At 36.1% G+C, this 14390-nt stretch overlaps 1 protein-coding gene across 1 annotated transcript in view; it reads left to right on the top strand.

The window, feature by feature from the left end:
- The window catches only part of LOC137245505 (alpha-N-acetylgalactosaminidase), a 30418-nt gene extending 17456 nt beyond the window's left edge, over positions 1–12962 (top strand). Inside the window, exon 9 of the mRNA XM_067776293.1 lies at positions 12461–12962. Within this exon, the coding sequence (XP_067632394.1) occupies positions 12461–12498 (38 nt within the window). The 3' untranslated portion in view covers positions 12499–12962. The remainder of the gene's footprint in view (positions 1–12460) is intronic.
- The last annotated feature ends 1428 nt before the right edge of the window (positions 12963–14390 follow it).

Raw genomic sequence — 14390 nt, 5'->3', positions numbered from 1 at the left:
CAACAATACCACCAACTCTGTATCAAAGTCCAGATTATTTAAACGACTTCGGTATCGGTACCGTGAATAATGAGTTTTTGCGATCTGAAGAAGTCAACGAAAATTCGTCGAGGTCATCAAAAGTGTCATGTTATTTTTCCACGTGATTGTCATGACGAGGCATTTCCTACCTCGTTGTTAAATAGAATCTTGGCAAATGGAGAGAAAGTGGAACGTGACTGGTTAGTGACGATAAACTGCCATCACACGAAAATACTCAAGATCACATTAAATGTTATATTCAATGGCGATCTTTACAAAATCTAATTCAAAAGGAGGCTAAAATTGATACGCTTATCAATGACCAGCTAATCACTGAAACTCAAAAGTGGAAAGAAATTTTATATAGAATTTTGGACACTATTATATTTTTGTATGAAAGAGACCTAGCTTTCAAAGGCGAAAGTATATATCTTGGTGAACGAAACAGTGGACATTTCTTGGGCATCTAAGATCTTATAAGCCATTATGATGCGATACTAAGAGATCATTTGGAGAAAGTTAGGATTTCACAACAGCAGCACAAACGTTTACAAGTTCACTATCTTTCCCCAGGCATTCAGAACGAGTTTATAGAAATTTGTGCAAAACACGTGAGGGAAACAATATTAGATCAACGCAAGAAAGCCAAGTATTTTGCTATTATCGTTGATACTACGCCTGATGCTAGTCACGTTGAACAGACTACGTCCCAGCCAGCATTTTTTGAAAATTTTGATCAAAAAATATTTAAATATCATACCCCAAGATGATTAAAAACGTTCAAATTTAAAAGCATTTTCTGTTCGAAAATTAACGTATCGTCGGGAGAAAAATGTACCATAAATGTGATTATTCCTGAATAATCATTTATGATTCCTATTTCGAAACGCTTTTTATGCATATTTGATATCATTGTAAAATTGAGCTTTAAGAGTTTTAGAGTAATATTTGACTGCTTTTCACAGTCATTTTCTAATCATATTCGTGAACATATTTCAATCGTTTTGGTTGAGATTTTTGAATCATTTTTGAATGCCATTATAATGCATTTATTCTTCATATCTCATTCAAGATATGATACTACATAATAATCTTATTTCATAAGGGGAAGAAAGCATGCGAAAGTGAGCTATTCGAACCACAGCTAACTCGCAAACAAACTTGACCGATATACACCTGCGACTACAACATCCAACATCAGCATTATCGTCTGCATCTTAAAATACGGATATGATACGGGATGTTGAAGCCGTATCCAGGTATGTCAAGATAGTTTCACTTACCTGGGGTTCAAATAGCTCACAACCTATGTATTGTCCAATCATTATGTATTTTCTGGGAAGCTGAAGGGGAGAAATGGTTGGGGAAATATTCGTTCACGAGCAGCATTACATTATTTTTGTCTTGAAGAATATCTTTTGCATAAATAATAAAATTTTTATATATTTTTTCTTAGCTTTATGATTGAAAAAATATGTGTATGTGAAAAAAATAAAATTTTTAATGAAAAGTAAAATTTCAACAAGTATAAAATTCATTATTCAGTCAACAAATATATTCATAAAAGATTCAGAAAGTTGAATGAAAAATGATTATAAATTTTTGATCAGCTCAAGTAAACACATTTGATTCAAATTTATTTCCAAAATGTGATTGAAAAACTATATTCAGTTTTTGATCATCAAAGGTAAACATATTTGATTATTCTTTTTGTTGGTTTTTATGAAATATTAAAATATAGTCATTAAAGGACTTCAAAAATGATTCCAAAAAGTGATCGAAAAATGCTTTTTAGTTTTTCATCATCAAAAGTATTCATATTTGATTATTTCTTTTGTTAAATTGTATGATAACTCATTATTTAGTCAGAAAGAGTAATCAAATTGTATTGATGTGTAGGGAAATTCAAAATTGAATCACCTAAATGCTGAGTGGGGTTCATTTTGCGCTAACTCCATTTCAATTCGAAAGCAACAAATTTTACTATTCAAAAACGGTTTTTGGCTTTCGTAAATTGCAACCAAAAAAGCTGGTCAGAAAATCGCTGATCTAATTTGCCATACTCTAGGTAAACATGAAATCCCATTAAAAGATTGTCGTGCACAAGGGTACGATAACGGCGCCAATATGAAAGGAGCTTACAACGGAGCACAACGTCACATTCTCGAATGCTGATTACTCGCCTTGTGGAACGCACAGTCTCAATTTATGTGGTGTTGATGCTGCAGACTTTTATACGGCTGCAATTACTTTCTACAGAGTTGTACAAAAATGTTTTACTATTTTCAGCAGCATTCCACAACGATGGGACATCCTCAAAACAAATGTACCAAGCTCTCTTCATAGTCTTTCAGAGACTAGGTGGTCGGCTAGAATTAAGGGAATCAGACCATTCGCAAACCATGTTCCAGGATTAACACAAAATCACTAAACGCATTACTTAAGCTAAATTTGATTGCACAAGCATACGGAGATGTTACATCAACAAGTTCGAATGTATCTTGCTGTCCTCAATTTGGTTCAAAATACTAACAACTATTAATGAAATAAACGTCGTACTCCAAGCTAGAGACGCCACCACAGATGTTGAGGTCCGACATCTAGATGCCTTATTAGCTGATTTGAAGTTGATCAGGAACCAATGAGAAACAATTCTAAACGAATGTAAAACAATTGCTATTCAATTGAACATCTCGCCAAAGTTTCCGGACATTCGAAAGAGAAAACCCAAAAGACATTTTGAAGATAATGGAAATGAGATGATTACGGATGATCCAAATTTTAAAAACAATACATTCTTGGTGATCATTGATTCGGTAATCACTGGCATTACTGAACGATTTGCAGCTTTCAGCTTTTTGTCGCAATTTGAAGACATGGATGAAACTACGGTTCGGGCGAGCGCAACAAAATTGGACGAAAAATACAAGTCGGACATTTCTCAAAGCTTAGAGTGCGATATAATTCACTTGATACACATTTACGAAGCAAATTTTGATAAAGTTCTGCCACCATTGGAATTGCTAAATGCCATCTATGTTCAAAATCTGTATACAATTTTTCCCAACATTTGTGTTGTTTTACATATCTTTTGCCCTATACCTGTCACTGTAGCTAGTGCAGAACGTTCTTTCAGCGTCCTTAAAAAAAAAATAAATGTAAGGCGCGATAACCTCCGAAGAGATCTAAGGCCGAGCTTCTCTTCCAATTTGCGTCGTGCTCCTCTTGATTTTTCCCTACAAATTGGCCGGACGGGACCTACATGTTTTATGCCGACTCCGAACGGCATCTGCAAGGCAGATGAGTTTTCACTGAGAGCTTTTCATGGCAGAAATACAATCGGAGCGCTTGCCAGACACTGCCGAGGGGCGACCCCGCTTAGAAAAATTTTCTTCTAATTGAAAAATCTTATTTCTAAAATTTTGATGTTGCTTTGCCCGGGAGTTGAACCCAGGGCATACGGTGTGATAGGCGGAGCACGCTGCCATCACACCACGGTGGCCGCCGAAGAATAAAAAAAAACTTTCATAGATCGTGTTCATCTCAAGAGCGAGTTTCAGGACTTGCCACGCTTTGTGTTGAATCCGTTTTGGCAAGACAGTTAAATTTTGATATTATTATAAAAAATTTTGCAGCGAAAAAAGCTAGAAAAGGCCTTCTATATTTAATAATTAAAATTTATAATCATCATTAAATGTTTCAGAAATGTATTAAAATGTTGCCAAATAACTTGAAAAGATTATTTGAAACAATATGTGGCTGTTAAAAGAGAATTTTATTTCTACGTTACAATAAAACAGTATAAATAGTAAATATTCTGTGTTAATTTTATTTTCAGCTCTTAGTTCAAAAATCATTTAGTTGATGTTGCAAACATTTTTTTTGATGTATTCCATCAATAATATCTCTCTACGGGTCTGCCCACATCTCTTGTAATAAAATCTCGAACTTCTTTTTCTTCCAAATGTTTTATTGGAACATTGGCAAATGGTGTTATTTGTAGCCCATTCCACAGAACAAATTCCTTAACCAACTCAACAGCAGTTATCTCATAATCAGGAGCACAAAAACGATAAATGTCCTTCACATGGCGGCTTTCCTCACCAGCTCGAACTGTGAGATGGCCCGCACGGGTGCCTTTTGGAATAGGCTCGCTTGTAACCACCACTTTAGGTCTGACTAAGTAACCAGCGACAAGACAGTGGTCCCAATGAAATATTCTTACTATACTCGAAGGTTGGGGTTGCTGTGTTTCCTGTGTATCTTGCTGTACTTCCTGTGTATCTTGGCCAGCTTCAGATTGCGCATTCATATTGGGTAAAATGCAGATAAGTAGAATAAACGCCAGCGCGAACTGATATCTTAAATTCATTTCAATATAGAACTTTTTCTACCTTTTTTAAAGTATAAAGTACAGCGAGATTAATTTTGTGGGCACTATTTATACCTAATTCAGTCGTGTAAATAAAAAATAAGATTCCAGGAATTTGAAATAACAAAAACACATCTAAATTTAAGTTAAAGCTACACAACCGCAATCTTGTTATACTCAGCGTGCTTTGCACACAGAGTGTATTAATTTTGGTAACATAAGGGGCATAAACGAATTGAGATAATTATAGACTTCCATATATCAAAAATCTGAGCATGAAAAAAGGAATAGATTTAGCCATGTCCATCCAAGCGTGCGTCTATCGGTCGGTGCACACGATAACTTGAGTAAATATTGAGAATAAAATATTGCAACTTGATATATGGGTTCCTTGACTCTTATCTCCCATCACTATTAAAAATGAGGGCAATCGGATGGTAACCACGCCCACTTTTTATATGTATAACATTTTGGAAAACACATAAAACCTGATTATTTAGAATGTTAAAATTTGAAGTGTGAACTGATATTAGGACTCTTGATGTTTTTTGAAAATGGGTGTGACACCGCCCACTTGTGATAAAATCAATTTTACGTATATTATTAATCAAAGATCACAAACCGTTAAACCTATCATAACAAAATTTTACAGAGAGGTTTCTTTTACTACAAAGAGTGCTTCTAAGAAAAATTAAGGAAATCGGTGAAGTGCCACGCCCATTTTTATAATGGTGTTTCATTTTAAATGAGAAATTATAACAAGAAAAAGGCAAACATTTTAATTTTTGAAAATCGCACCTATTATGGCCAAACAATTTTCTATGTTTCGGGAGCCATAACTCGAAGAAAAATTAACATATCGTAATAAGATTGGGTACACATATTTTCTTTATAGCAGTAAGTATTTCTAAAAAAAGAAGAGATCGGTTAAAGACCACGCCCACTTTTATATACAAGATTTTTAAATGGGCCGTGGACTAGAATAATATGCTATATCTTAGCGAAAAATAGTTTTGTATCACTGATATTTCACTTAACAAGTTTTATTGTAGGAGGAAATTAGCAGACATTTTTTTAATGAGCGGTACCACGCCCTATTCCGATCAAAAATTACAAAACATTTCTAGATCCTCAATAAAAAAAATAAATCCCTCGTAACAAAATTCGAAAATTTAATTTATCTGAAATGAACAGTACAATTCAAACTCACGCTGAGTATAAAAGATTCGGTTACACCCAAACCTAAACACCCTTACTTTGTTTTTGTTTATATTTCTTTTAATTAGCTGAACAAACATATTTTGTTCTATCAAAATAACAAATTAAACGTACATACATATCTACTGATATTCTAGCGAAATGAAATTACGCATTTTGCTATACTTTTTCAAAACAAAATTTGTTTGTTTATGTATATATGGGCAAATCCTAAAAAATGTCCATCACGAACCGAAAATCAAAAGTGGTCAGACTTTATTTCTATCACTTGGGATTAAAGGTCAAAGATGTGTATGATGTGGAAATCAAATAGTTTATTCTTTCCCCTCATCATGGACAGAAAAATATGAGTTTAAAGAAGGGCTCCATCGGTTTTGCAAATTTGTATGTTTTACTAACAAAATATAAAGTTCTTTCTTTATATTGTTGCGCTGTTAAACCCAGATCTATATTTTTTAATAAAATTTTGTCTAGGCTTTTATTTAGCATTAAAAAAACTTTGGCAAACGGAGGTTTTCCTGCGTGCTTTGCACACAGAGTATGGATAACGGCTGGTTGTACAGGTATAAAGGAATCGAGATAGATATAGACTTCCATATATCAAAATTATCAGTATCGAAAAAAATTTGATTGAGCCAGGTCCGTCCGTCCGACCCAGAATAGATTGGTATTGAAAATGAGCGAAATCGGATGATAACCACGCCCACTTTTTATATATATAATATTTTGGAAAACACAAAAATCTGATTATTTAGTAATTAATACACCTAGAATGGTGAAATTTGACATGTGGACTGATATTGAGACTCTTGATAAAAATTTGGAAAACATTTGTAAAATGGGCGTGGCACCGCCCACTTGTGATAAAATCAATTTTACAAATATTATTAATCATAAAACAAAAATCGTTGAACCTATCGTAACAAAATTCGGCAGAGAGGTTGCCTTTACAATAGGAAATGCTTTGAAGAAAAATTAACCAAATCGGTTGAGGACCACGCCCACTTTTATATAAAAGATTTTTAAAAGGGTTGTGAATGAATGAAATAAGCCATACCTTTGCAAAAAAGAGCTTTATATGAATGGTATTTCATTTCCCAAGTGGAAGGTTTGAAGGTTGTTCAAACTTTCACATAAGTTGCGCACACCTCACGCAGTGGTTTGCACATAGGTTTGGTTGCGATCGACGCACAGGATCTCGAGATATAAGCCAAAACGTGGACCCGGGTACCCCTAGAATGTGTTTATAGAATATGGATAACAAATGAAAGCTGTTGATGAGTGCTTTAGTACAGAGTAATATATTATACCGCTGGGTGACTAGGGTCTCGTGATATAGGCCAAAACGTGGACCCGGATATCCCTAGAATGTGTGCGTAATATTGATATTAAATGAAAGCTGTTGCTGAGAGCTTTAAAGTAATTTTCATTGTGATATTCGATTTAGTCGCATCAACCTGGAAAAACTGATAAATTTGCATGCGAAACCGAAATAAAGACAGGAATTAATAATACCCGCATACCTATTTACATAAGTTTTATTCGATTTGCCTGAACTTTGGTACATAAATTTGTCTATATTAATATTTACGATCCTTTTTTCCGGGAAGTAGACCAGAGACGGCCTGGGACTGGGATTAGGACTAGGAATGGGACTGAGACTCGGAGTGGGACTGGGACTAAGACTCGGAAGGGGCCTGGAACAAAATACATACCACCCTCTGGGACTGGGAATAAGGGATGAAGAAGAATAAGAAGAACCTGAGAGAAGAGAAAAGAGAGAAGGAGAAGGAGACTGAGAAAGAGATAGAATGAGACGAAGATGGAGATAGATGAAGCGAAAAAGACGGAGGGCGGAGTGAATAAAAGGATTAGGAAAAAGTGTAGAGGGGGGAGGGCAGAGTTAGACGGAAAAAGTTTATTAAAATGTATGCAGATAAACCAAATTTAGGGCAGAACAACGTCTTCCGGGTCTGTTAGTATATATATATGAGACGACCGCTGGGTATATAATGTTCAGTTTCGCCCGAACTTAGAATTCCAACCTATTCCTTGTTTGTCATTACTATTGTTATGATGTTTTTTTCTTAATTGAAACAATTTTTTATTAGAATAGATAAAAGAAATACTGATGACAGGGCCTTGATCTCGATTTGAACCACGTAAACATTTAAATAAAAACAGCTATAGCGCTATTTTTAATTAGTTTGCATAGCTGTTAATATTTCAGCTTCAAGCTAAAGTTTCGCAGCGCTGCGTAAATCAATTGGCAATAAACATGATAGAAGTAGAAATAATGAAGACAAACAATCAACCACTGTGATAGCTGAATTGTTATATACAGTAGACGTGTGTAGAAGTCCACGAAAGTGGGGAAAGCTTCTGACCGCGATTCACCTGGAAATGACCAGAACCATTCTTTTGCATGCGGTCCAAGTAGCTCACTACTTCCGGTCGCTTGCGGTCAAGTATCCTCTGGGAAGCCACTGAACACCCGTTTAGTCACATACTCGTGACATACTCGGTTTAAGGGCTAGCTGGGAAATTTTCCATCGGCAGCGTCTGTCCTTCACTAGGCGCGGCTGCAAGCGGGGATCTGCATTGGAGCATCCGGCTCGCTATATAAACGTTCAAATAATATTTTCATCCCCGCTAAGCGGGTTGTGCACTGGGCTTGGGACCCGCCACGTTAAACCACACTCCAATGAAAGGAAAAAATACGCCTCGGCTAAAAAGGCAACCCTTTAGTGATGACGACCATGGCAAACGTTTGAAGGACAATGCGTTGAGGGCATGAACCTGGAACGTCAGATGGTTGATGGCCTCGTGAAAGCAAAATCTTACATAACCGTCATCCAAGAAATGCGTTGGCCGTATCAAAGAAGAAAGAAGATTAAAAATTGTGACATCTATTGGAGTGGCCTTACAAATAAGCGCAGTTTCGGTATCGGATTGGTGGTGGGAGAGATACTTTGTCGCCAAGTATTGGCGTTCACGCCTGTGGACAAACGTGTCACCGCTATCCAGATAAAAGCAAAATTTTTTAATATATCATTTATCTGCGCCCATGCACCGACAGAGGAGAAATACGCTTTTTATGAACAACGCACATACGAGCGCTGCCCCCGCCAAAATATAAAAGTCGTGCTTGGCAACTTTAACGCCAGGGTGGGCAAAGAAGGTATATTTGGCCCCATGGTCGGAAAGTTCACCCTACTGTGATGGCTAGAATTCCAAATGGGGATATTTGAGTGATTCTTATATTTAAAAATGATCTCGGTTAAATCTGAGAAATGTATATCAAATTCGCATAGGGTATTGACAGATTAACCCACCACAGCGAATAAATTATATTACAAATTCTTTTTGCGTTATACAACACAGGCAAAATTTGTCAGACAACGTAGAAAAGGGAGAGAGCGAAGGTGTCAGGTTCTGCCACAATCATATCCTCTGCCATTTCCGCTTAGGATCGACAGAAAGTCACATCTGTAAAGTTTTTCTAAATCGTAAAGCGATTAATCCAAAGTTTTTTAGTCCATCGAGCGGCGAGGTTCCTTCCCTCGAGGAAATCCGTATAGGGAAAGGTACCCCTCCCCTTGTCCAGCCTCCACTGTGAATATCCGGCTAATATTATACCGCCTTAAATTGGGCCACAGCAGAAGATATTATCTCATAAAGGTAGAGAAGGACGGAAGCAAGGCTTAGAGTGGGGTCCCATCTGCATCGCGACTCCACGTCGTATGTAAAACCTATAAAAAGAGAATCCGAACCAATACGCAGAAACTAAGAACATAAATTAAAACATACATTCTTAGTAAGTGCGATTTGAAAAACAAAAAAAAAACAGAATACCAGAAAAATATTGTATTTTGGGAAATTCCGCTTGTTTGAAACCTTCTGCTAACATTCGTATCGCTGAACTGTCGAATAAATAACTCCAATATTCTGTATTGCATAATAGTCTTTATTATACTACTTTGGGAGCAGTAGAATTATAATTCACTTCGCAACTGATAGCGTGTTTAAATCAAACTGATTACTGACTACTCAGCTTGCGCTATTTTATACTCCCCTTTGCTTCATTCGCATATTTCTACTAAAGTCTAGACGTTTCCCCTTCTAGAACTACTGTATCTCCTGATTGGTAAGTGAGCTACATATATGCGTGCGTATGAGTGATTAACAACTTCGGCTGATGACTACATCTGTGTGTGAGCTATCTCTTCGTTGCCTTGTATGTATGTGTGTAAATGATGATTGATTTGATGTACACAAGAGTGGCAGCTTGCTTTATTGTTGTTGTGCCTTTATTTACTAATAACATAGTGATGCTAAAATTCGCCACACTGCCCTCCTCCTAAGTCTGATCGGGACGATTAGACGAATTTTCTTCTGCCAGCGGCCAGCCTTTCCAAATGAACCACTTTCATTTTGTTTCCTTGTTTGCCAATGGTTTGTATGCGGTAAACTACATCGTTGATCCGTTTTACAACTTTGTATGGGCCTTCCCAATTACACTGCAATTTCGGTGACAAACCTTTTTTCCGTTGTGGGTTGTATGACAGCACCAAATCTCCTTCCCGAAAACCTTCCTAATTAATTGCTTTATCGTATCTGGCTGAGATGAAAATCTTGTCACTAATAATCTCTGTTTTTTGCCTTTTTTGTGTTTTCCAAAATTTTATATATATATAAAGTGGGCGCGGTTATCATCCGATTTCGCTCATTTTCATTACCAATCTATTTTGGCTCCAGATAAGCTCGTGTGCCAAATTTGGTGAAGATATCTCAATATTTTCTCAAGTTATCGTGTTAACGGATGGACGGACGGACGGACATGGCTCAATCAAATTTTTTTCGATGCTGATGGTTTTGATATATGGAAGTCTATATCTATCTCGATTCCTTTATACCTGTACAAACAACCAATCAAAGTTAATATACTCTGTGTGCAAAGCACGCTGAGTATAATTAACGCATCGTAATAAAATTGGGTACAAAAATTTTCCCTATAGCAGGAAATATTTCTAGAAAAAATGGACAAGATCGGCTAAAGACCACGCCCACTTTTATATAAAAGATTTTTAAAAGGGTCGTAGATGAAAATAATAAGCTATATCATAGCGAAAAAGAGATCTGTGTCAATAGAATTTTACTTTCTAAATTGAATTATAACATTAAAATGGAAGACACTAACATTTTTGAAAATGGGTGTGGCACCGCCCCTTTTATGATTAAGCAATTTTCTATGTTTCGGGAGCCATAACTCGAAGAAAAATTAACGGGGCGTAATAAAATTAGGTACACAAATTTTCCCTATAGTAGAAAATATTTCTAGTAAAAATGGACGGGATCGGTTAAAGACCACGGCAACTTAGATATAAAACAAGTTTAAAAGGGTCGTAGACTAGAACAATAAGCTATAAATTAGGAAAAAATAGTTTTGAATCAATGATATTTCACTTATCAACTTTTGTTGTAAGAGGAAATACGGAGACATTTTTTTTTTAAACGGGCGGTGCCACGTGTTATGCAGAAAAGTAATTTATCTGAAATGAAATGTACAATTGAAGCTCACGCTGAGTATATAATGTTCGGTTACACCCGTACTTAGACACCTTTACTTGTTAATTATAAATTTAGAGAAAGACGAAAAACGGACATTGTTCGGCTTCCTGCTAAAAAGTGCTTCGGCAAAAATCTGAAATATTTCCCACAAACAAGTTTTCATAGTTTCTTGATAATAGTCTTAAACTTTGTGACATCATTAACTTTTATTCTGGCCTTGTGTGCCTCTCGAAAAAAAAACCAAATACTTAAGGAGAGGTCAAAGAAGGCGCTGGCGGCAAATTATAATTGCAAATTGGTCTTCAGTAAGAACAGAGAACTGTCGCAGTTTGTTATCTATGGTATATACAACACATTCATCCCCACGGTTACATCATACGAAGCTCTGGAGTGATTACTAACACTGAGGATACTTATGACCATGTGTGGATAAGTTTGATATATTTGCTGCCTCAAGCTAAACAAATCTCCAGTTGGGATTATTACGAGTATATTTTGCCTTTACTATTCCATTGTACCGATGCTCCTATCACGGTGTATACCAACAAGTTTTCTCTGCAGAAGCTGTCAGGATGGAAAGACGAGTTTATATTTCCCCAAGCAAGCACTTTGTATAGTCTGTCGGAGATAAAGAAGCTTGATCTCTTGCTCTTATAGGGTGGAGTTGGATTGAACTGGACGGTCAGTAAGGACCGAACATAGACTGAATGTGTCCATAGTGCTACCACAATTTGTTTGAGGATCAAACGTAAGAACCCCAAACAGGTGCCCTGTCATAAAAAAAAAAATGTTATAGAATAACTCCGTCCTCTCGGCAAATGCTACAAGTTTTCTGGGACTTAGCTTAATTTTTGCCTCAAAACCTGGCAACTTTTCCGCCCCTTAAAGCTGGAGCCTTGACCTGGCAAGCGCTGGACATGAACACAGAACGTGCTCAACCGTTACTTCTTCCCGCTCGTACTTCCTACATCTATTGTCACTGACGACGCCTAACTTATAAGCATGTGACGCCAGAAGGCAGTATCCAGTTAGTATGCTCATCGTGAGCCTTAAGTTTTCTCTCTTCAGAAATATGAGGCACGTTGTGAGTTTGGCCATCGTGAGCCTTAAGTCTTCACTATAGATATGAGCCGAATATCGTAGGATTTGCATATGATTTTAGAAATTTTGTAGCCATGCGCTTTTGCTCTAGGATTAGCAGGAAAAATTTGGTGAATTATGCTCTAATATTCTATATTAATCTTATTTAATTTTCCATTTACTTCTTTTCTATTACAGGAGTCAATTTCTTCAAATTTACTGTACTGAAAAATTGAGATTTTCCATAATTTTTGAAAAGCAAAATATCTAATAATGATTAAAGTTAAAAATAAAAGAAAATGGAAACTGTGCCTGATCCGGAGTCGGTTGTTCCTTTGCACAGAAACTTGTAAAATTAAAATAGATGGATAAACATATATATATATACTTACATTTCGGAGAGTACAGCAATCAGAAATCCCCAAATCATCTTAAATCTTGTAAAATTACTATATTGCAGAGTTGGGCTTATAATAATTAATTCTGATAATTCTTAATTTAGATAGTGTTAATCCGAATAGACGTTTCGTCTGTCTAGCCTAAAATGTAATTGTTAAGATGGATATTAATTAACACTTTTTTACTATAAAGTAATCATTAATCTGTAATCTAAAAATAATTTACTGTCACTTGCACTTTTTCTAACAAGAGAGTAAATATTAGTAAACAATAAATAAACATTACATATGTACATTTCGAACGTTTTTAAATTACTCAATTAAAATAGTTGTTAGTTGTGCAGCAGACGAGATGTACATACATACCAAATATATGCATGTACGACGACTTTAACCTGATGCTGGAGATGAAAATTTTAGAGAAAAGCCGCCGTAATCTCTGCCCTGAAAAAAAATAATTAAAATATTTGCGTCTTAGTAGTCACGCTATTGTTGAGAGATATAAATTGGAAACTGTGAGGGAGCCATGGGCGGATCCAGAGAGGCATTTAGGGTGGGAGCGAGGAACTCCACGAGAAAATATGATTTTTTCGGTTGCCACTATAAACTTGTTCAGTGCTAGCTTCTAGCGTTTTTTATGTCCTATTTAAGTCAACCGAAAAAAGTGTATGTTAGCATTGCTCATCCTTTCATCGGTATATCCGTCACCCTATTTTGTCACGCGCACTCTCTATATGAAAATGAAAACTACACATATAGTGTGTTTCAAATTCGAGATCTCCAGCATCTACCGCATTTTCCTGTATATTTAGCCGAAATGTTGTCATATCCGACTCATCAAACAACAAAAGATCCATAAAGCTACATGGCTGTCACCTGATCGAAAAATACTGCAAAGAGTATAGAAAAAATGTAAATGTTACCAAAAATTCGCCAAAGGACAGAAGGTTTCAATATTCAGAGAGTGCTCAGATTCTAGAGGGAAGTCGTCTACGTCATTTTAAATGGAAGCAGCGTTGAAGCACCCAGCGAAGGTGTTCCACCCACTCTTCACAATAATTGCTACTGGACACACATTTTTTTAATTTTTAGAATTTAGCTAACTTTTTCACACAAAGTATTTAGTGCATTAATATTTTGTGGTACATGTCTAAATAAAAATAGAAACCTGCTCTGGAAGTATTTGTATATGGGTGTGTTATTGTATAAAAAAATTAGAAAACTTTTGTTCAGCGCGGTCGCCTCTCGCCCGTGATTTTGAGTATATTTCTGCCATGGAAAGTTTCTAAGTGGAAATTCATCTACCTTCCAAATGTCGTTCGGAGTTGGTAAAATTAAAAGGAGTAAGACGGAAATTGGAAGAGAAGTTCTGCCTAAATTCTCTTCGAAGTATATATCTTATAACTTTAAACGAGCAATTCTTGTGTGTTCATATATTTGTATGTTTGTATAGCCTAACGATCTCGGAAACGGCTCAACCGATTTAAATGAAAATTGGCACAGAGATAATGTATCACCTTCTAAGACTTTCTACCTAGATGTTGCCACTCAGAATGATTCACAAGGTTGCCACCTATTCGAAAAAAATGCATGAGATATGCCGATATGGGTACGAAAGGTATTTCACTCCGCATTACAATAGGAACATTTTTGAATAGGGTTGCCATTTAGGGTTGCCACCTATTCGAAATTAAAAAAAATTGCATGAGATATGCCGATATGGGTATCAA

Source organism: Eurosta solidaginis, chromosome 3 (genome assembly GCF_040869045.1).
Source record: "Eurosta solidaginis isolate ZX-2024a chromosome 3, ASM4086904v1, whole genome shotgun sequence".
Lineage (NCBI taxonomy): Eukaryota > Metazoa > Arthropoda > Insecta > Diptera > Tephritidae > Eurosta > Eurosta solidaginis.
The sequence above is the reverse complement of the archived record's forward strand: the minus strand, read 5'-3'. Positions and strand labels throughout refer to the sequence as shown.